Source organism: Carcharhinus amblyrhynchos, chromosome 5, assembly GCF_965287045.1.
Source record: "Carcharhinus amblyrhynchos chromosome 5, sCarAmb.v2.hapA, whole genome shotgun sequence".
NCBI classification, from domain to species: Eukaryota; Metazoa; Chordata; class Chondrichthyes; order Carcharhiniformes; family Carcharhinidae; genus Carcharhinus; species Carcharhinus amblyrhynchos.
In genome coordinates, this window is record NC_137328.1 from 82,757,526 (window position 1) to 82,779,030 (window position 21,505).

At 40.2% G+C, this 21,505-nt stretch overlaps 1 protein-coding gene across 1 annotated transcript in view; it reads left to right on the plus strand.

Annotated features, from left to right (window-relative positions):
• Positions 1-20,047, plus strand: part of pcsk1 (proprotein convertase subtilisin/kexin type 1) — a 56,040-nt gene extending 35,993 nt beyond the window's left edge. The window contains exons 10-14 of the mRNA XM_080189710.1: positions 2,293-2,526; positions 10,481-10,638; positions 13,465-13,598; positions 15,129-15,290; positions 18,682-20,047. Of these exons, the coding sequence (XP_080045836.1) occupies positions 2,293-2,526; positions 10,481-10,638; positions 13,465-13,598; positions 15,129-15,290; positions 18,682-19,053 (1,060 nt within the window). The 3' untranslated portion in view covers positions 19,054-20,047. The remainder of the gene's footprint in view (positions 1-2,292; positions 2,527-10,480; positions 10,639-13,464; positions 13,599-15,128; positions 15,291-18,681) is intronic.
• The last annotated feature ends 1,458 nt before the right edge of the window (positions 20,048-21,505 follow it).

Below are 21,505 nucleotides of genomic sequence, written 5' to 3' on the forward strand. Positions count from 1 at the left end.
TGATTTTTGATCTATTAGATAGCTGTATGAAAAACGTATGGTGGGGACCATACACGATCCTGACCGGTGAGGACTTCCACCAGCAAGGTCATTAAGGCAAGTGAACCCGGGTGATAAGGTCCCTGGCTCACTAGTCATATTTAAATAAACATTTACACATTTAAATAATTGAGTATGCAGGCAGATTGGGACTGGTAAGATCTTGAGAGGCGAGAAACTGGATACGATGTGATTGCACTGGAGAGGCTACAAAGGAGATTTACAACAATTTTACCAAGTCTGCAGCATTTTATTCAAAGGAAAAGGTTGGATGGATGGGCCACTTTCTTTGGAAACTGAGGGATGATTTAATAAAAGTGTAAAAATTATTTGGGGTCTAAATAGAGTAATTGAAATGTCTTATTCCTCTTATTCAGGGATATAGATATAGGGAAGAGATAGAAGGTTTAAAAAGGATCTGAGGAAAAATATTTTCATTCTTTATTTATGACAGATATAGGGCATTTCTCAATGAAACCACTGTCAAAATAGCATTGCTCTTAAATCCACATCAGTGTGCAATTTACATGATGGAATGAAGCATTAAAAAGAAATATATCTGAGCATAAATCCAAAGTCATTGTGATTCAGTGTGCTGATAAAACATGGAATTGGCACTTAGCTAGAACTTCATAATTCATAAAAGTAACATTTTGTCATATTTCATGACAATTAATGTTGCCTATTTTATCTGGATTTAGAGTTTCGTGTATAATAATCATTGTTTTCGAATTGTAATAAGATGAAATGCACTTGTCAATCGATTCGATGTGATATAATACATTGAATTTCACTCGGCTGAATGGCAGCAGGAAATTCTTAACCTTTAATCTGCTTTTATTTTCATCTGGATAATTATATCTGCAGAACCACTTTAACATCAGAATTTTACTAATTTGTGTGATATTCAAAATAATGTACTGTATATTCACAATCCCAAGATAAAGGTGGGTCATCCTGACTTGAAATGTTAGCTCTATTCTCTCTTCACAGACACAGTCAGACCTGCTGAGATTTCCCAGGACTTTTTGTTTTGGTTTCAGATTCCAGCATCTATAGTATTTTGCCTTTACCAAAATAAAGACCCTGCACATTTCATTGTATCATACAGTGCAGAAGAGGCCCTTTGGCCTATTGATTCTGTATTGACATGCGAGAAACACCTGTACTCCCACCTGCGAGCATTTGTCTCATAGCCTTGAATGTTACGATGTGCCAAGTGCTCATCCTTTTTAAAGTATGTGAGGCAACCTGCCTCCATCATCCTGTCAGGCAGCACATTCCAGTCAGTTACCTACCATCCTCTGGGTAAAAATCCACCCTAAATTTTCTGCCCCTCACCTGGAACCTAGTTCCCCTCATGACTGACCTTCAACTAAGGGGAACAGCTGCTTCTTATCCACTCTGTCCACATCTCTCATAATCTTGTACACCTTTTGTTTTCAAACTACAGATTGAATAGCATGGCAACTTAATTTTGCATTTATGAATACAGTTTTTTTAATTGAAACACTGAAAAAGTTTGAATTATAATTACAAAGCCCTTAATTAAATTGAGACTAAATACAGATACCAGCCAAATACAATGTATTGTTTTCTTTACATGTCTAGACTGCAAGCCCCTAATGTAGCTAATCTAGATTCTAAACTTCAGCACTTGATAAATTGAAACAAACATACTTCAAAAATACTAGGTATTTTTACATACAGCACTGGGTCTACATGGACACTATGTTGTACATTAACAATTCTCTGTTGGTTGCAAGCTCCATCCACATTGCTATTGGGAGATGCTGAGCAGAGATTCAGCTCTGTTCCTCTGGTAGTAATCCTGTTGGAGGGTAGCTGTTATGAAACCAGCCAAGAATCTGCTGACAGCCTATACATACCATCTTCCTTCTGCTTCTCTTGCAAACTGATCCTCCCTCTACTGTAAAAAGTGTAAAGTTATTTTCCTGTGCTTGTTAGAGAAAAAGAGAAAATCATGAAAGAGGATTGGGGTAAAGTCTAACTCAACATTGCTGATTTAGAGATTGGATAGAGTAGAGTCAGGATCACAAGGTCATAAGGAACAGAGAAGGAATGCAGAGGGATTTTGAAGACTGGAATGGACATCTGAATCAGCAGTTACACTTCCAAAAATGAATTAATAGACCAGAAGTTGATGAGTTACAAATTGGTTGTTTCACCTACCTCACTACAGTAACGACTGAATATCTAACTTAGCAATTTATGTTATTGTTCTTTCAACAGCCCAAATCTGACATGGAGGGAATTGCAACATTTAATTGTCTGGACCTCTGAATATGATCCACTGGCCAACAACCTGGGCTGGAAGAAGAATGGAGCTGGTCTAATGGTGAATAGTAGATTTGGGTTTGGCTTGCTGAATGCCAAAGCACTGGTTGATATGGCAGATCCTAAAACTTGGAAGGGAGTGCCAGAGAAGAAGCAATGCATTGTTAAAGATAGCACTTTCCAATCCAGGTTAGCAATTACATTGGGAATTTTTTGTCTTCCTTCTAGTTTAATGTCATGAAATATTAATAATTATTCAAATGCTTTCATACATAATTCAATGGGATCTCTTAAGAGACTTCTGGATGAGTACATGGGACTTAATAGGATTGAGGGTTATTGGTAAGCCTATAGTAGGTAGAGATATGATCGGTGCAACTTGTGGGCCGAAGGGCCTATTTGTGCTGTAGTTTTTCTATGTCCTATGTTCAATGTTCTATGGTTTTCAACAGCAGTGTTTACAGCACAGTGTTTAGATCTGCTGCCTTACAGCGTCAGGGACCTGGGTTCAATTTCCAGTTTAGGTCACTGTTTGTGTGGAGTCTGCATGTTCTCCCCATGTCTGTGTGGGTTTCTTCTGGGTGCTCCACTTTCCCCCCACAGCCCAAAAGATGTGCTGGTTAGGTGCATTGGCCATGCTAAATTCTTCCTCAGTGTAACTGAACAGGTGTCATAGTGTGACGACTAGGAGAATTTCACAGTAATTTTCTTGCAGTGTTAATGTAAGCCTATTTGTGACTAATAATAAATAACTTTAAGCTTTTAAACAATGATTGTGATATGAGAGAATTCAGGTTATACAACCATTGTATACAAATCAAATGTTAGCAAAAAGTGAAAAGAGATGACTCACATGCTGTCCCAGACCACTTACTTCAGATCATTTTAGCCAGAGCTAAATTAGCGTTCTTCTTATTTGTTGTTCCAGAAGTGATTATAACCAAAAAGAAATGTTTTACTTTTATTGATACTTACTAATAGCCACCACAAGTGCAGGTTCAGCTATATAATCAATTATCTAACATTAAATGTGACCAGTCATAGAAAATGTGACATAGTAGATTGGATGGAACATTGCACATTCATCTCTCAAACCCCCATGTCATTCCAGTCAAGAGTAATGATGTTGAATATCCCTCCTTGCTACTTGTTTGGATCCTGAAATAAATTAATCTGAACCTACACCCAGTAAATGCAAGTCACAGCACCAAAACTGCTCATAATTCAAGAATAATTGATACCAAATTATTAATCTCAGTCAGAATGGCTGTAAAATTGGCTAGTGTGGGAATGAAAAAATAAGCAGTGAGAATCATTTTTTAAGATACGAGTTTTATTGGACAAAGGACAAGTGAGTTATCTGAATTGCTTTGCTGTGATACTTGTACTGTGGAACAAGTTACAAAGTAGGAGCAGGAGCAGGCCTGTTGAACCTGCTCCACCATATCTGATTGTAACCTCAATCCCACAGTCCTGCCTAGCCCTGTTAACCTTTCACCACCACCACCCTCCCCCTTGTTAATCAAGAATCTCTCTATCTCAGTCTTAAAAATATTTAAAGATTCAAGTTCCACTGCATTTTGAGGAAGGGAGTTTCACAGACTTAATCAAGGAAGATCTAAGAACATAAGAACTGGCAGCAGGAATAGGCCATATGACCCCTCAAGTCTGGTCTACATGTCAATAAAACCATAGCTGCACTTTTACAGCAACTCCATTTTCCCATCCTACACCCATATTGCCTAGTGTCCAAACATTTATCAATCACAATCTCAAATATACTCAATGATTGAACATACAGAGCTCTCAGAGGTGCAGAATTCCAAAGATTCACAATCTTCTCCATTATAAATGGCTGACCTTTTATCCTGAGAATAAAGCCAGAATTTAACCGGCACACCTGTCTGAGACTCGTAAGACGGCGCCCGAGGCCAATGAAGAATGCCATTCTGCGAGCCTTCTACATGCCGGTAAAATCAGATCCTTTGACTCTTAGTCAGAGAACAAAGAAGAAAGAAAAGTGCAGCACAGAAACAGGCCCTTCGCCCCCCCCCCGCCCCTCCCTGCCCCCAAGCCCGTGTCAATCATGGTGCTCTAACTAAACTAAAAAAATCCTTCTGCCCTTATTTGAACTGTATCCCACTATTTCCTCCCTTATTATGTGCAGATGCCTCTTGAGTGTTGCTAATGTGCCTGCTTCCGCCACCGCCTCTGGCAACACATTCCAGGCACCCACTCCTCTCCGCATGAAAAATATCCCCACACATCTCCCTTAAATGTTCCACTTCTCACCTTGAACCTGTGTTCTTATGTTCTTATGTCCTTTGTAATTGACACTTCCACCCTGGGAACAAGTCTCTGATTATCCATTCTGTCTATGCCTCTTATAATTTTGTAGACCTCTGTCAGGTCTCCCCTCAGCCTCCATCTTTCCAATGAAAACAGTCCTAGTTTATTCAGCCTCTTCTCATAGCGAATACCCTCATGACAAGGCAACGTCCTGATGAACCTCCTTTGCACTCTCTCCAAAACTTCCATATCATTACAGTAGTGTGGTGACCAGAACTGCACGCAATACACCAAATGCGGCCTAACCAAGGTTTTATATAGCCGCAATATAATTTCCCAACACTTGTACTAAATGCCCTGACGATGAAGGCAAGCATGCCATGTTTTCTTAAATACCTTGGCCATCTGTATTGCCACTTTTAGGGAACAGTGAGTCTACCCACACAGTCCTAGAAAAACATCTACCCTATCAAGAACCTCACAGAATAATGTGTAAAATAGTGCAGAAATTGAGTAATGCTGAAAAGAGAGATGAAATGTCAAAGCTTTGTGTCTTTGACTTCATTTTGATGAAACTGCTTATGGAAACATTGGTAGAGATTGCATCATCTCCACCAATCAGTGTTCTCTTGCCACTAAATTAGCATCCTGCTCTCATAAAGTATGAAGTTGTTGTTTCCATCTTGAGTGATGACTAGTGTTCACTAAATTGAATGAAGTGCTAGTAAATTGGTACTTTGCTTGGAAGAAGTGTTTGGAACCCAGGACAGTGAGAAAAGACAACGTAAAATGGCAAGTGTTATCTCCAGTGTTCGCATGGAAAGGGGAGTGGGTGTCGGGGATGATTGATGCATGGAACAGGAGGGAATAGCAAGATGTGTTTGGTGGCAGGATCATGCTGGAGCTGAAAGAAGCAGTGAAGGATCATCCATTGAAGGTGGAGGCTGGTGGAGTAGAAGATGAGGACAAAGGTTATAGTTCTCAGAGGGATGAGAAGGGTTGAAAGCAGAGTTTGTGAAATTGGATGGACATAGCTGAGTCGCTCTATTACCCACAGTGGTGGAAAAGGAAGACATATTGGCAGTGCTGGTCAGAAAAGTGGCAGTGTCAGAACCGGTGTGATATAGGTGGAAAAACTGGGAGAGTGGAATAGATTCTTTGGAGGAAGCAAGTTAAACAAAAGATTGGTCAAGTTAACTGTTGTCAGTGGGCTTATGCTGAGTATTGGTTTTCAGCATATTCCCAGAAATGGAGATAGAAAATTCAGGGAAGGGAAGTGTCAGAGACTATGTAAAGCTAAGGGAAGAATGAGAATTGGAAGCAAGGTTGATAAAATTTTCCAGTTTCTATAAAATCCCGCCCATAAGCATTTCTATCATAGCACCTTTCATTTGGAGTAAATTGGTGGAGACAAAACAGTTCCAAAATTCTCCTCCCACTTCGACCCCTCCATCTAACTTTTGTTTCCAATTTGAATAGTGAATGTGTTTTAAACCTACACATTTATAATCTTTGCTATTTCTACCAGGTCCTGTGTGATGCCACCAATAAAGACATCTTCCCCTGTGGGAGGCACTGCCCACTAGGCATTAAGCTGTGCCAAGGGGTGGACCTTAAGGGGAAGAGACCGGGCCTTTAGAGAGGGGGCCATGCCTGAAGGGGAGGTGGTGAATGTGAAGCTGCGCACCCTGCAATTGGGGATTGCCGGGGTGGTGAGCAATGAGCGGGGGTGGTGAGATGGGGTGGCAGTCAGGTGGCGGGGAGGTTGAATGGGGGTGGGGCAGCGATTAACCGGGGTGGGGTGAATGAGGGTTGCGATTGACCGGTGGGAGTGAACAGCGATTGCAATCAGCTGGAAGGGTCCGCAATTGGGAGGTGGGAGGAATGTCAGATTCCCAGTGTACTGTGTATACTTTACATAGTGCACTACAAGATCATGCACATGCATAATGGCACCCGCTAGCAGTCAGCAGCCAGCTTTCCAGCATGAATAGACTCTGTCCACTCCCCCTACTAGCGTGAATCACACTAAGCCTCATATTTTTCTAAGTGGCATAAAATGTAATTTTTCTTTCACTGAGAAAATGGATGTGATTCTCTCTCATTTTCATACTTGTTATTTTTGGTAAGATTGCATCGTAGATCTTTTCTGCCAAAAAGGGGCACAAAGCTTAATAGCATGGGATTGACTGGGTTTCAATATCATTAGGGAATTCGGCACACTTGTGGAGCAGCCTGTTATTGTACCTGGGTATATTGAATCATCGAAGACAGTGCAACAAGGGAAATCAGCTGGATAGAACTGAATGTCAATAATAGAAGCTGGCTAACTTTTCTTGCATTTTATACTCCTGTCTCAGTTCATTTGCAACTGAAACCATGCCTCTAGGTTTGACCATTTCAGAGCACCCTTAGTTGATCTCCCACATTCTATCCCTCCATAATCTTGAGGTCATCTTGAACTCTGTTGTCGGTGTCTTAACTTGTTATTGTTTCCTACCATGTCTGACCTTGGCTGACCTATATTAGTACCTGGTACAGTAATGTCTTGCCATTAAACGTCTCTTTCTTGGTTTTAAAACACTCCATGGCTATGTCTGTAATCCCCTCTAGCCCCATAACCCTCCAAGATAATTGCCCTCATTTGTTTCTGGCCTCTTATGCATTCTCAATTATAATTGCTCCAACTTTCATGGCCATGCCTTCTATTGCTTGGGCCCCATGAACTGGAATTCCCTCCCTACACTTTTCTGCCTCCTTCTGTACACCCTGAAGACCTGGCTCTTTGAATGAGATTTTGTTTTTCTAAGCTATTATCTCTTTCTGTGAAGGGCCTTATGATGTTTCATTACATTGTGGGTGCTAAATAAATATAAGTTGTTCTTGTTATTGCTGTACGTTGGTCAGAAAATTCTCCTTAGTGGGCCTGCATACCTCATCACTTATCGTTCCCATTTAGTCCAGCTGATCCAAAATGTATCATGATCAATTGCAGGAAACATTTCCCAATATTAACAAGGAAGAATAGATGCTCCTCTATTTGTTTCAATCAATTTGCCATAAAATCCTGAGTCTTTTGTAGATTTTAGAAAATAATGATTTAGATGATGACCAAGTGGCTCTGAAATTGTGCTCCTGCTAAGAGGTTACTTATTTGTTCACATCTCTGCTCAATCATATTCGCGTATCGGCAAATATTCCATGATCCAATGTACCAGGTAATGTTTTAGAACACAGCTCTTTAAAATCTTCGCACATTAAACTGTTCCTTGCTTTATTTAAGAGAAGGAACCTGGTGCAGTTTGATTAATATAGTTGAAAGCTGATGTTGTAATCAGATTAAAAGCAAAATGCAGATTCTGGAATTGGAAACAAAAACAGAAAATGCTGGAAGGTCTCAGCAGGTCTGACTGATTGCCGCACAAATGCTATCAGGCCTGTTGAGATTTCCCAGCATTTTCTGTTTTTGTTTTAATCAGATTGTTTTGTGCACCATCTTGTGAGTCACCTCATTAACTGATACTGACTTACAAAAAATTATGACACGTTGGTGAATAGAAGTCAAAAAAGTTGCTTAAAGCTCTTAAAAAATACTGATTAGTGACTTTGCATCTAAAGACATTTTGCTTTCACGAGCCTCCTGAAAAGCACACAAATACGCATAATTAGTGGAAACCTGCAATGATGAGATTCATTCAGTCTGGGGTTACTGCCTGTTTTATTGGCCTGGCCAATAACCTTGAATTAAAGATTGCAGAAACTCGATTTGGACTGGACATAATTTGCACTTTTTCTCAAACTTTTGTGTGGTAAAGTCAGGCACGAGGCCATTAATGCGATCGGTGCCCGTGTCCGCGCAGATGCCCACTTTACCGAGGCCCGAAAATGGCCACAATCCAATTCGCGCCTGAAACGGGCGCAACGGCAATTTAAATGCATTTCAAGCATTTAAATTGAATTAATGAACTGTCCGTCCAACTTAACCAGCATTTCCCCTTTTACCATTGTGTTTGAGCGTCTCGATTTGGCGCAAAACAGACATGCTCGGCAAAGATCTGTTTCGGATGTTCCAGCTGCTGAAGAGGTAAGTTCAGAACTTCCAATAGCTCTCTGACTCAGATCAGTGGGGGGGAGGGGAGGGAGGCAGGCCAGACCATCCCCTGGTGAGGGGGCGTTTAGGAGAAGGAAGGCCCGATCGTTTTCTGGTGGGGAGGGGGAGGTGGGTCAGGTTATCTCTGGTGGATGGGGAGAAGGGAGGAGGGAGGCCCGATCGTTGTCTAGTAGGGGGTGGGGGGAGCAGGAGAGGAGGATAGATTGTTGTCTGTTGGGGGAGGGAGGCAGGGCAGACCCGATCATTCTCTAGTGGGAGGGAGGGAGGGAGAAGGAGGTGGGTGAGCTGTATAAACAAAGAACAAAGACTAACACAGCACAGGAAACAGGCCTTTCGGCCCAACGAGCCCGCGCCGCCATTTTAACATTGTGAGTGCCTGTATCTCTGGTTGGAGGGGTGGAGGGAGGCCTGATCGTTGTCTGGTGGAGGGGGGAGGGAGGAGGGGGGCCCGTTCGTTGAATAGTGGTGGGGAGGGAGGCCAGATGGATCTCTAGTGGGGGGGAAAGGGGAACAGAGGGTTGTGATCGGTCTGGGTAATGGGGAGGGTGTGGGTGGATAAGGGGGGCAGTTATGTTGTGGGGGTGGGGCAATCTCTGTGGAGGCCACCCTCCCACTTTCGGTCCCAGGCCACTTTATCCACTTTTTGCAGCCCAGGAGCTATGTGACAGCAGCGCGATTTTTAAGTTTGTTTTTTTAACTATGCGTGCGCAGTTCAGAGCTCTGATCGTTTTGGGCACGCTAAGCACAATTCAGACTCGCAATTTTTTTTTTCAGGCTGAATACGAATGGAGGCATCTGAAAGCAAATTTCCAAGTCAGATCTGAATTGCACCCAGATTCAGCACTTATAATGAAAATGGTAAAATTGGGCCCCTGGAATACTGTGTACAGTTCTGGTACTTGAGAAAGGATATACTGGCACTGGAGAGGGTGCAGAGGAGATTCACTAGGTTGATTCCAGAGTTGAGAGAGTTGGCTTATGAGGTCAGACTGAGTAGACTGGGGCTATACTCACTGAATTCAGAAGAATGAGGGGAGATCTTATAGAAACATATAAGATTATGAAGGGAATAGATAAGATTGAAGCAGGGAAGTTGTTACCACTGGCAGGTGAAACCTGAACTAGGGGACATAGCCTTAAAATAAAGGGAAGCAGGTTTAGGACTGAATTGAAGAGGAACTTCTCCACCCAAAGGGTTGTGAATCTGTGGAATTCCCTGCCCAGTGAAGCAGTTGAGGCTACCTCATTGAATGTTTTTAAGGCAAGGATAGATAAATTTTTGAACAGTAAAGGAATTAAGGGTTATGGTGAATGGGCGGGTAAGTGGAGCTGAGTCCATGAAAAGATCAGCCATAATCTTATTGAATGGCGGAGAAGGCTCGAGGGGCCAGATGGCCTATTCCTGCTCCTAGTTCTTATGTTCTTATGTTCTTACAACGGGACAACCTTTTAACACAGCCAATGCATCTAACCAGCATATCTTTCGGACCATGGGGGGAAACTGGTGTACCCGAGAAAACCTACACAGACATGGGGAGAATGTGTGGAGTGACGCAAGCTGAGAGTAGAATCCTGGTCCCTGGTGCTGTGAGGCAACAGTGCTAACCACTGTGCCCCTATTAAATTGCTATGATTCCAGAATTCAGTTTCAGAAAATGCTTCAGAGCAAATAAGTAATGGACATGCAATGGATTACGTCTGTTGGTAATTGTCTTTGGTCAATCATTTAATACATTTTTGCAGGGCTTTGAAAGCTGGTGGAGAGATTACAATTGAAATCCCTACCAAAGCTTGTGAAGGGCAGGACAATAATATTAAAGCTTTGGAGCATGTTCAACTGGAGGCAACCATTGAATATACTCGGAGAGGAGACCTTCACATCACTCTCACATCTCCTGCAGGTAAGTCAGTCCTGAAAATCTTCCCTTTTAAGTACATAGCCAACTCCCCGTTGGCAGTTTGGGGAGGTGGTGGCGTAATGGTATTGCCACTGGAATAGTAATCCAGACACTAAGAGAAATGTTATGTTGAGCTGGATTCAAACCCCACCATGGTAGATGGTGAAATTTGAATTCAATAAAAATCTGGAATTAAAAGTTTAATGATGACTATGAAAACCATTGTTAATTGTCCTAAAAATCCATTTTGTTCACTAATGTCTTTTAGGGAAGAAAACCTGTTGCCCTTACCTAGCCTAGCCTCCATGTAACTCCAGATCCACAGCAATGTGGTTGACTCTTAAATGTCCTCAGGGATGGGCATTAAATTCAACCAGTGAGGTCTGCATCCAATGAATAAAAATAAAAGTTCCTACAGAATCTGCATCTACCTTTCAGACAGTATGTTCCAAATCATTGCAACTCACTGGGTAATATTTCCTCATCTGTTACAGTTTTGTGGCTGTCCAGTATCTGGTATGATACCTAGCCCCCTGGCTCACACATCCTGACTCTTGTCAACAGTCTCTTCTGTGACAGAGCATCAAAAGCCCGCAGAAAATCCATATAGACCATATTCAATGCATTGCCCTTATCTACTCTTTCTCCCACTTCCTCAAATATTTCAGTAAGATTGGTTAAAATGACCTTGCTTTTAGAAACCCAAGATGACTTTTTTATAACATTCTTTATCTTTGGATTTGCTGTCATCTAATCTTTCAGCAAAGATTCTGATATACTTCCTACCACTGGCATTAAACAAACTAGCCTGTAGTTTCTCGGGTATTTCAGTTTTCTTTTTTAAAGATAGGAATTACATTCACTGTCATCTGGTACTCAAGTCATGGTTGTCTTTTCCATTGAATTTTAACAGAGGGCTATTGGTGCATATACTATCTCATTAAGGGTTGCCAACCCTCCAGGATTGGCCTGGAGTTGCCTGGAATTGAAGATCAATCTCCAAGACACTTCAATGTACAATCCTGGAGAAAGATCACAGGGACTTGAGAAATGATTTTTTTTTGTCATTTTCTTTGTGTTTTTCTCTTTACCAGATATAAAAATATTGAAAAGGTAGAAATCAGGCTGTTGGGCTGACAGCCAAGCATAACTCAATTGGGTATTGAGTCTTCATGCATTTCAATTGATGTCGGAAGGCAGTACATCACAAAGATAGTTGTGTTGACAGACTAAATGGCTGGAGCATGGCAACAAGAAATGCGATGAAACCTCCAGCAACACATCAAATCTTTGGCAGCCCTACTCTCATCCCAAGATTCTTTAAACATCTGTGCGTGCATTTCGTCCAGATCTGGGGCTTTGCTTGCCTTCAATTTGGCTACTTTAAGCAGTAATTTCTTTCTTTCTTGCTTAATTGTACTTAACTAAATTCTTCAGGACTGCTCATCATTGATAACCTCTTCATTGAAAGCTGAGGAAAAGTATCTGTTCAGTATAAAAGCGAAATACTGGAGATGCTGGAAATTTGACGAAACCTTTCCAATGTCTTCCCTGTCAAGTCCTGGTGAGGAAAGAGTTAAGTATGGTCGTTCCAACTGGATGTCAATTGAGCCCTTAAGTGAGAGACCAATTAAAAGCCACTTAAGGGCCTCAGACCATATCTGTTGGTCTTCTACCAACATGCCATGTGGGCAAACTGCCATGTATACCCTGGCTCTCCTATCGGCAGCCAGGGTGGTGGGATGATGGTGATGAGTCTGCCTCCAGCTTGGGCCCCTAGTGCCCAACAGGGGGCCCTGTTAGATGCAAGGACTGCCCATGTGAAAAGACACGCCCCATCATTTAAGCCAACGTCCCTTTCCTCCTCGTTGATGGCTGCCCAGCTGAGGTGGACTGCAGTACCAGCTGTGACCACTTATTCCAGTGGCATTACAGGTGCTCTCAGAGGCAGAACATGAACCCTGCAGGACCCAGAAAGTGTGACACTCAGCAGCTAGTTGACTGTCTTTTGACCATGCCAGAGCATCAGGGAATGGCTGTGGGCCACCAGCTGTCCAGCCAGTGGGCGAGCCTACCACTGTGAACATTAAATCCAGTTTATCAACTCTGCTTCTCCTTCCACTGATATTGGCTGAGTACTTGGAGTATCTTCTGTTCTAATATCTGTTCAGCATCCCTGCCATTTCACATCATCTTCTGTTCATTCCTTATTGCCTTATTTTTATAACTGAGCTGAATGTTCATCTTAGGTTCAGAAAACAGGTGCTGGGATTATTCTGGATCTGGGGTGGAGGAGGTAGAGGAAGCAGTCACTGGCTGGTATGGGGGTGGGGGTGTGGGGGGGCAATCAGAGGCCTTCTAGCTTCAGAGAAGCATCTGAGTATATTTAAAAGTAAGCAACTGAGACAGTGCTTCAACAAGAAAGTGCTCTGTCAGTTACTTCTTAGCTGCAGCCCCATTCAGGCTGGTCTAGAAGACATGTAGACCTGCCTGGAGCACAGACACCTTGGTCTGTTATGGCCACCCTCCCTTAGGCTGTCAAATTGTTCTTCATCATGTCGGAAAGCTGGAAAATGGAGTTGGCCTCCATTACTGAACAAGGCTCTTAATGAGCCTAATTGTGTGTGTGTCTCTCTCTCTCTCAGGGCAGTGGGGGACTCAGGTGGCTTTGCCAAATGCTGAATTTACATTGATCAAAATGGCAATGCCAGGGAAATGGATCAGGAAACTTGACACTGGATGACCTCAGGACCCATCCACCTCCATTCCCACTCGATGGGGGCTCAAACCTACCCAGTAAATCCATTCTGTTTGTTTTGTTGAATGCAGGAACCAACACTGTGCTCTTGGCAGAACGCGAACGGGACTCCTCACCCAATGGTTTTAAGAACTGGGCCTTTATGTCGGTGCATACTTGGGGAGAGGATCCAGTGGGCACATGGTTGCTGAGCATTACTGATGTGGTGAGAATGGTCAATTGCTGCTATGATGAGTTTTTGTTAGAACAGCTCTGTGGACATTGATAAAAGTATAGTGAGCTCAGAGAGAATAGAGATGAAGAAATATTTTAGAACGCGTAAGTGCTTGACCCATCATTGAAGGTACAACATTAGGTCTCAGTGGTGTTGCATCTATTAGTTGATTATTCAATAAGAGATTGGTAATATTAGACAATTTTAGATCTTTTATGCATTGATATTTTAACTGGGGAATGTATATTGGAAATTTCCCTATAATCTATTGTAAATTAATTTTGAAAGCCCTATAGGAATAGTGTTACTACTAGGGATATAGTATCCTTCTATGAATTTTCTATTAAGAAATTATTAAATTAAATATATCACAATAAATAACAGATATCAAAGGAGCAATCCAAAATTTTGCGATTTCACAATGTGAAAAAATGTATATTAGAAATAAAGTGGAACACATTGCACGTGATTTTTTGAAAGGTCAGAGAATTGTGTGTGTGCAGAGATACCTGGATTTTTAGCATGTAGTCCCAGTGGGTGAGGTTCCCAATTAGAGAAAAATTACATATCAAAGATCAAACATGTCACCAAAATGTAAGAGATCATGTAAAGTCTAAAAATGGCTACGTGATCTCAGACTAAGTGATTAAGTCTGAGGTCATGTACCAATCAACTCAAGACCATCTTTTTCCCTGCTGCCAACAAACTCTTTGAATGCCGTGCACTAAGTTGATCTTTCTCTACACCCTAGCTATGACTGTAACATTCTCCACTCTCTCCTTTCTTTCCCTATGAGCGGTATGTTTGTCTGTATAGAGTGCAAGAAACAACACTTTTCACTGTATACTAATACATGTGACATAATAAGTCAAATCAAAAAGAAAATTTGTTAACAGAAATTGTGACATTATGTCTCACATTATCTCATTATGTTCCCTCTCACCAAACCCATACCATTTATTCCTTTATTTAATCATTTTTGAGATGTGAGCAGCAGTGGACAGGCCAGCACTAATTGCCCGCCCCTTGCTCAATTTTCTTGGGGTTCTCGCAACTCTTTGTTCAAAGCAAATGAATGAAAGAACATTCACGGAAATTCTTTCCCAATGAAATGAGTGTACTGCACTTTATTGGCCTTGTCAAATGGTAGCTTCATCAGATATTCAGAAAATAACAGAATATTCATGAAACCTCAGTTTCTTTGCCATTCTTGTTTATTTAACATTTTCTTGAGTGCAATGGCAGGATGGTTGGTGAGAGAGGTGGATAGGGACATGACCAGGAAACATAATTCAATTTTAAGTGAAATTTCACATCTCTTACTTAAATATGATTCTGATCTGAATGATGAAAAGATCTTGTTTGATTGAACAGGACCTTTATCCTTCAATCTACAGACCTATCAATGATAATCTAATACTGGTTATCGAATTTTACATTTCAGGGATTGATGGCTGTGTGAGTATTTTTTATTAAACTGAAATGTTTCTTTTAAAAAAATCTCCACATTTATCTACCAAGTCTGGAAGAATGGAAAACAAAGGGGAAATCATTGACTGGAAGCTGATTTTACATGGTACCTCCACCAAACCTGAGCACATGCAGAAGCCTAGGGTGTACACTCCTTACAATGCTGTTCAGAATGACAGGAGAGGTGTGGAAACAATGGAGGAATTCATTGAGGTAAATAGCTCTTACTGACGATTGAGAGGAGCCTGTTTACTACAGTACTATTCATGGATTAAACACATTTGCAGGGAAGGTTTTATAAAAGAAAGGTTCTGAAAGGTAAAGATCTTGCATCAAAATCATGACAGATGCGAAAATTTAACTACTGAAATATGATGATAAAAGAATGAGTGTGTGGGAGCTGAGAGAACTGGAATAGCTCTTTCAAAGAGCTATCACAGGCATGATGCACCGAATGGTCTATCTCCATGATTCTATTAAATATTTTAGTGTCACTTGAGGAAAAATAAGCATTCAAACTACCAGAATTTCTGACAGGGAGTTCATTTCCTCTTCAAACTAAAAATATCAATCGACCCACCTGTACCGCCTTCCAAGGCAGAGAGTTTCAAGGTCACAAAACCCTCTGAAAGAGAAGAAGTCTCCTCATCTCTGTCCTAAAAGGACAATCTCTGATTTTAAAATAGTGCTCCCTGGATCTGGACTCACTCACAAGAGGAAACATTCTTTCTACGTCCATGTCCATCTTGTCAATACTGTTCAAGATCTTATATATTTCAATCAAGTCACCCCTCACTCTTCTAAACTCCGGTGGAAACAAGCCTAATTTGTCTAACCTATCCTCATAAGACAACCTGCTCATTCTAGGTATCAATCTAGTAAAGCTCCTCCGAACCATCTCTAATGCATTTAGTCACAGTAGCCAGGCCCAGGAACAGCAGAAGCACGTGGAGTCCCATTGAATAGAAGTAAGCACTGAGATTCCATTAATACATTAGATCAAACCATTTTAACCATTAATGTTAAAGTCATAATGATACAGTGAAGTCCTAGCAATCTGAGGATTAAAAATATACTGGCCTAGAATACCTTTGCCACATATGTTACTGCAATTGTAAACTAATTAAACACAGAATATAGGCTCTGGTTTTCCTTATGTCATGTACTTATACTACAGCTATAAGAAGGAATCTTTCGCTTTCACTGCTGGTGAGCTTAGAAGTGGGAAGGGCATGTAATTAGGTAGAATATTGGCATACTGGAACCCTGCTGTTCGCTTCCACCAGAATTTAATTATAGGCAGGAAGGCCCATGGTTGACCCTCCCCCCACACCACTTGCTGCAGCCCTTAGGTGGCCAATTCATTTGAGGGTCTTATCCCACCACCACTGGTGTTAATCCAGTGGCAAATGGGGAGGCAGTGGCATAGTGGTATTGTCGTTGGACTAGTAATCCAAAGACCCAGGATAATGCTTAGGGAAACAAGTTCAAATCTCACCACAGCAGATGGTGAAATTTGAATTTGATAAAAATCTGGATTATTCAAGTCCATAAAGCCATTGTCAATTGTCATAAAAACCCATCTGGTTCACTAATGACCTTTAGGTAAGGAAATCTGCCGTCCTTACCTGGTCCGGCCTACACATGACTCCAGACCCACAGCAATGTTGTTGACTCTTAAATGCCCCAAAGGATTGACGATAATTGTTGGCCCAGTCAGTGATCCTCACATCCCATGAACAAATTTAAAAAAAACTGAAATGATGAGGCCAACTTGTCACTTTGGGTCAGGAAGGCTTTTGATCAAAGACACTCTCCAACAAGAGACCCCCGATGATTTAATAAGATTCTGCCCATGTGATTTAAGTACAGCTGATAATTAATCATAGAATCAATTAATTCCAAGCAGGTTCTATCCTCATAACCCCATACATTAACCCTGCTAATCCCCCTGACACTAAGGAGCAATTTATCATGGCCAATCCACCTAACCTGCACATCTTTGGACTGTGGGAGGAAACTGGAGTACCTAGAGGAAATACATGTAGACACAGGGAGAATGTGCAAACCCCACACAGACAGTCACCCAAGGCTGGAATTGAACCCTGGTGGTGTGAGTGCTAACCACTGTGCTACTGTGCCGCCCCCTAAAGGGAAATATCAGTAGCAGAATCATTTGACCCTGATTCATTCACTAAGAATTAATGATAGTTGTCCATCCAGTCAGTATCTTGTACAGTACATAATGTTATTTAACTATTAATTTAAACTCTTTTCAAGCATTCCAGTTTAATGTGACAAACCAACAACAAGAACCAATTCAAATTCTCTTAACAATCTCCCCTTTATTTAACACTTTAGGTACCAAACTCAAACTTACAACAATTGAAACACTTTAACTCTGTTACTGAACTTTAAGTCCTAATTGAACTAAACTATTTAACTGGAAACAGATACTCTCGTTCTTTAGCTGAAAATATATATCCTAATTCTTGAACTGAAGACAGATCTTCTAATTCTTTAATGGAAAACAGATACTAGCCAGTTTAGAATGAAATGGCTAGGTCTATTCCTGACATAGAAACTTTCGCTGAAAATGTTTTTCAGAGCACTCTTGCGATGATTGATCTCTGAGTTATTGCTAGAGACAAAGTGTCTTTATCCTCATCTGTCCTAACTTTCCAGAAAGTTCAGCAACACTCAGTCAATGGTGTAACCGGAAACTGATTACATTGCCCGGTCAGGCCAATGGAGTTACTCACAAAAAACTCCATAATGCTTAGTTCAAATGTTATGTTGGTCACACTGCCTTAACCCATATATGAACATGGCAGGAAAACTTGGCACCAAAGAGTCAGTGTTATCCAAACATTCTCCCATACATGATCAACACAGGAAGTGTCAGGCCATAGTTCACAAACCAGACCACAGAAACAACAACTTTATGACTTGCATCTGTTTTTAGTTATTAGTTGACCAAAATCCCAGCATGCTTAACTCTTAGTTACAATTGTTCTTTCAAGCCAACAATGCCATTATTGTTGTTAAAATCATTGTTGTAATCATTCTTTCTCTGTCCACAATAATCATGTAGCAATTTATAACTACTGTATTGTGACTGAATACAATAGATTTACACTAGACTTTTTAAACAATCTTTCAGAATTATTTTATGAATTTGCTTCAGTTTGTGACACTTAACTCCGGCTGGATTTCATATAAGTAATTTTTGTACACGTAGCCCATGACTTTCCATCTTTGGACTGTGGAGCAAGATTAAAATTAATCTTGAATGAACAGTAGTTGCTTGTTATATCTCAGTTTAGCTGATTAGTAGAAGCCCCTGAGAATCAAATGTGTGCTCAAGATATATAGCAGGACTTGAAGGTATTATTTAAGTTGGCACTCTCATGCAATATTAAGGGGTGCTAAATGGAAGCTGTACTCACCAGAACAAGGGGATGTTAAACATGCAGTGAAACTATTTGAAGAATATGCTCCTGTAAGTTTCTGTGTACTAAACAAATGATTCTGCCTATTGTTATACAATTTGATCAAAGGAAGCGAGAGGAATTATTTTACATTGTTCATGTTGCTGTTACAGGGTGACATTTTCAGGAATGTTGTGCCAACAAAGCCATACGCAAAAGTGAACACCAGCAAAGAAAATGTGAACCTGGACAACACACAAGAAAGAGTAGCCTTGCATCCTGCTCAAAAAACACTTGACCAACAAAATCAAGATAGTAAAGCGCCCAACTTATTCCATAACAGTAGATCCCATGAGGATATGAAAGTACCTATTCAGAAATTCTATCAAGCCATTGGAAAATTAAACAAACAATCTAAGTTGAAAGACTTGGAGGACATCGAATTCAGTGAATACAGTGACCAGCTTTATGACACCAAACCTTATAAACATAGAAGTGATGGATTGCTGCAAGCTTTATTAGAGATATTGGCAGAGAGCCAATAATTTTTAGGATGTTGGCAAGTTTACGTTAAATAGAGTATTGAGTTGTCTATGTATTTCCGTGATTCTATGTAAAGGAGTACCGTAAATGAATTTGACAAGAAATAATCTCAACAAAACATTTAAACTATATTTTCATTATTTATTTATAGTTGGTCTATAATTTTTGCAATATCTGTCAAGTACCATGTGATTATGTATGGTAGATTTTGCTTCATGATTCTAATATGCAGGCTGTGGACCTGAGACCACACACAGAGATTTGAAGTATGATACCAGTAAAATATAGTCTAGCAGAATCCAACCTGTCATTGGGATGTCATCAGTTAATTGTTTACAGACAATATTTTGCAGCAAATTTCATAGGGTTTTTTGTTAATGAAGGATTTATTTTGTTAATGAAAAGGACAAATAATTTAGCACTAGTTTCCCAAAATTGCAATGGTGCTTAATTGATTCATTGTTTGATGATGTGGAATGCTTGACAATCGAACGCAATTTTACACAAAATATTTTATCATAAAAGCAAGCTTATTTTGCCTCGGCTACGATTATTGTTGTTTACAACATTAACCAAATAGTCATAGATCCAAGTCCCTGAGCAATTTGTTGTTCTCATTTACTATTGTTGGTAGAATTAATTTATATTCAACCATTCACTCAACAAAAAGAGTACCTCGTTATCATGAAGTATTGAATCTCAGTGAAGGCAAAACCTTCCCCTTCACTGAACCCAGGGGCTAACCAGAAGGAATGTTAACACATTGACTGACCCTTATCATCCTAACTGATTGAGGCCACCAGCTACCTTTGGGAATGAGTGGAAACTAAGGAATAATTCACCAAAGAAAAGAAAATGGAGCCAATAGTCATTCACTTTTAAAAATAAAAATGGCATGAGTGTGGAATACATTAGTTAGAGAATCCCACATATCAATGATTAAGTGACTTTTTATAACATTCATAAATAATTCTGTAACTCAAAAGTAATGGAGTTATTATTGGGTTTCAAGTCATTTGCACATCAGATAAAAATCATTTTTACCTGCCAACGTGTGGATTTCTATTTATAAAACAAGTATTTTGACTGTTAAAGGTAAAATTTGTTGGGTAGTGGTTTAATAAACTTCATCCTTACATTTCTGGAAGTTGGGGTCAAATTCAACCTAAACCATTGGGATAAAAGTTTTTTTATTCTCCTCTTTTCCTTCATAGATAAATGCAGTCCCCAATAACTGAGTTTGGGCAACAAGCATAAATTTCCATATTAAGTAACATTAACTGAAATTATCCAAGCTATCTAATCTAAAGCAGATATAAAATGCAATGGCAATTGAAATGCTTCACTGCAGCAGTAGTGGAAGGGAGACATTTGAAGTTGAGATTCAGAGACATTCTGGACCAAAGCAGAAGAGCTAGACTCAATTTCCATCGCTACGGTATTTGCCCTTGAATGTTTGATACTGACTCTGGAGACTAAGAGTGGAAAAATGTATCAAATTTCAACACCTTAATGAGTGCATAATTCAATTTGCATTGTTTTTATTAAGTATCTTGAATGTCACGTTTAGGAATTTGTGAGATATGAGATAAAATAATCAAACCATTGATTGAGAGGTGATTCCACTTAGTTTCTAGAAAAAATTGAAAAAAAAAGCCAACCAAACCACAAGAATATTATTGCACCTATCAGGCGTTCTCAGTCCTGAAATATCCCTGTTTTCAGTCAGTTTCTAGATTTCTAGATGTTTATTATGGATTCAGGAGTGTCCCTCTCAGTGATCAATGTCCTTTATTCAATTATGAAATCAAAGCAGCATTGGACATGCAACATCCCTAATACTTTAGCAAACTGAGAGAGAAGATAGTGGAATGTTATGGTTGGTGCTTATGGTTATTTGAAATAGTTTTGACAATAGCATTTATTGCACTTTCCCTGGCAGATCCCATCGCTGTCAATGGGGTTTCCTGTTCTATGCACCCCTCGCCATCGAGAGGTTACTGTCAGCAGGACCAGAACATCTCAACTGGCAACTGGAAAATTCCAGCCATTGCATTTTTAAAAAAGAGTAATGATATTATAAAACATAAATTATTTACAATACAAATATCACAAAATATGAATCCCTTCAGCAACCCCTAATGAGGTTGTACAAAAACTTTGAAGAACCTTTAACAATTTAATAAAAGATAACTTGTTGATTTCTGCATGGAAACTTTCCAACTTTTGGGATTTATAACCAAATATAACATCTGCCACGTAAAGGTGACTGGCTGAGTTTGTGATCTCAAATTGTTATTTGTTCGGAAATTCTTCATAATTACTCTGAAGCTTATTCAACACATCATTGACAAGGATAGCTCACCGTATGACTGCTTCAGCAGATTAAGAGTGAGTTTTTTCAAATTAAATTTAAAACTAGTTCAATCTAAACTTGTATGTGGGGTATGAGGA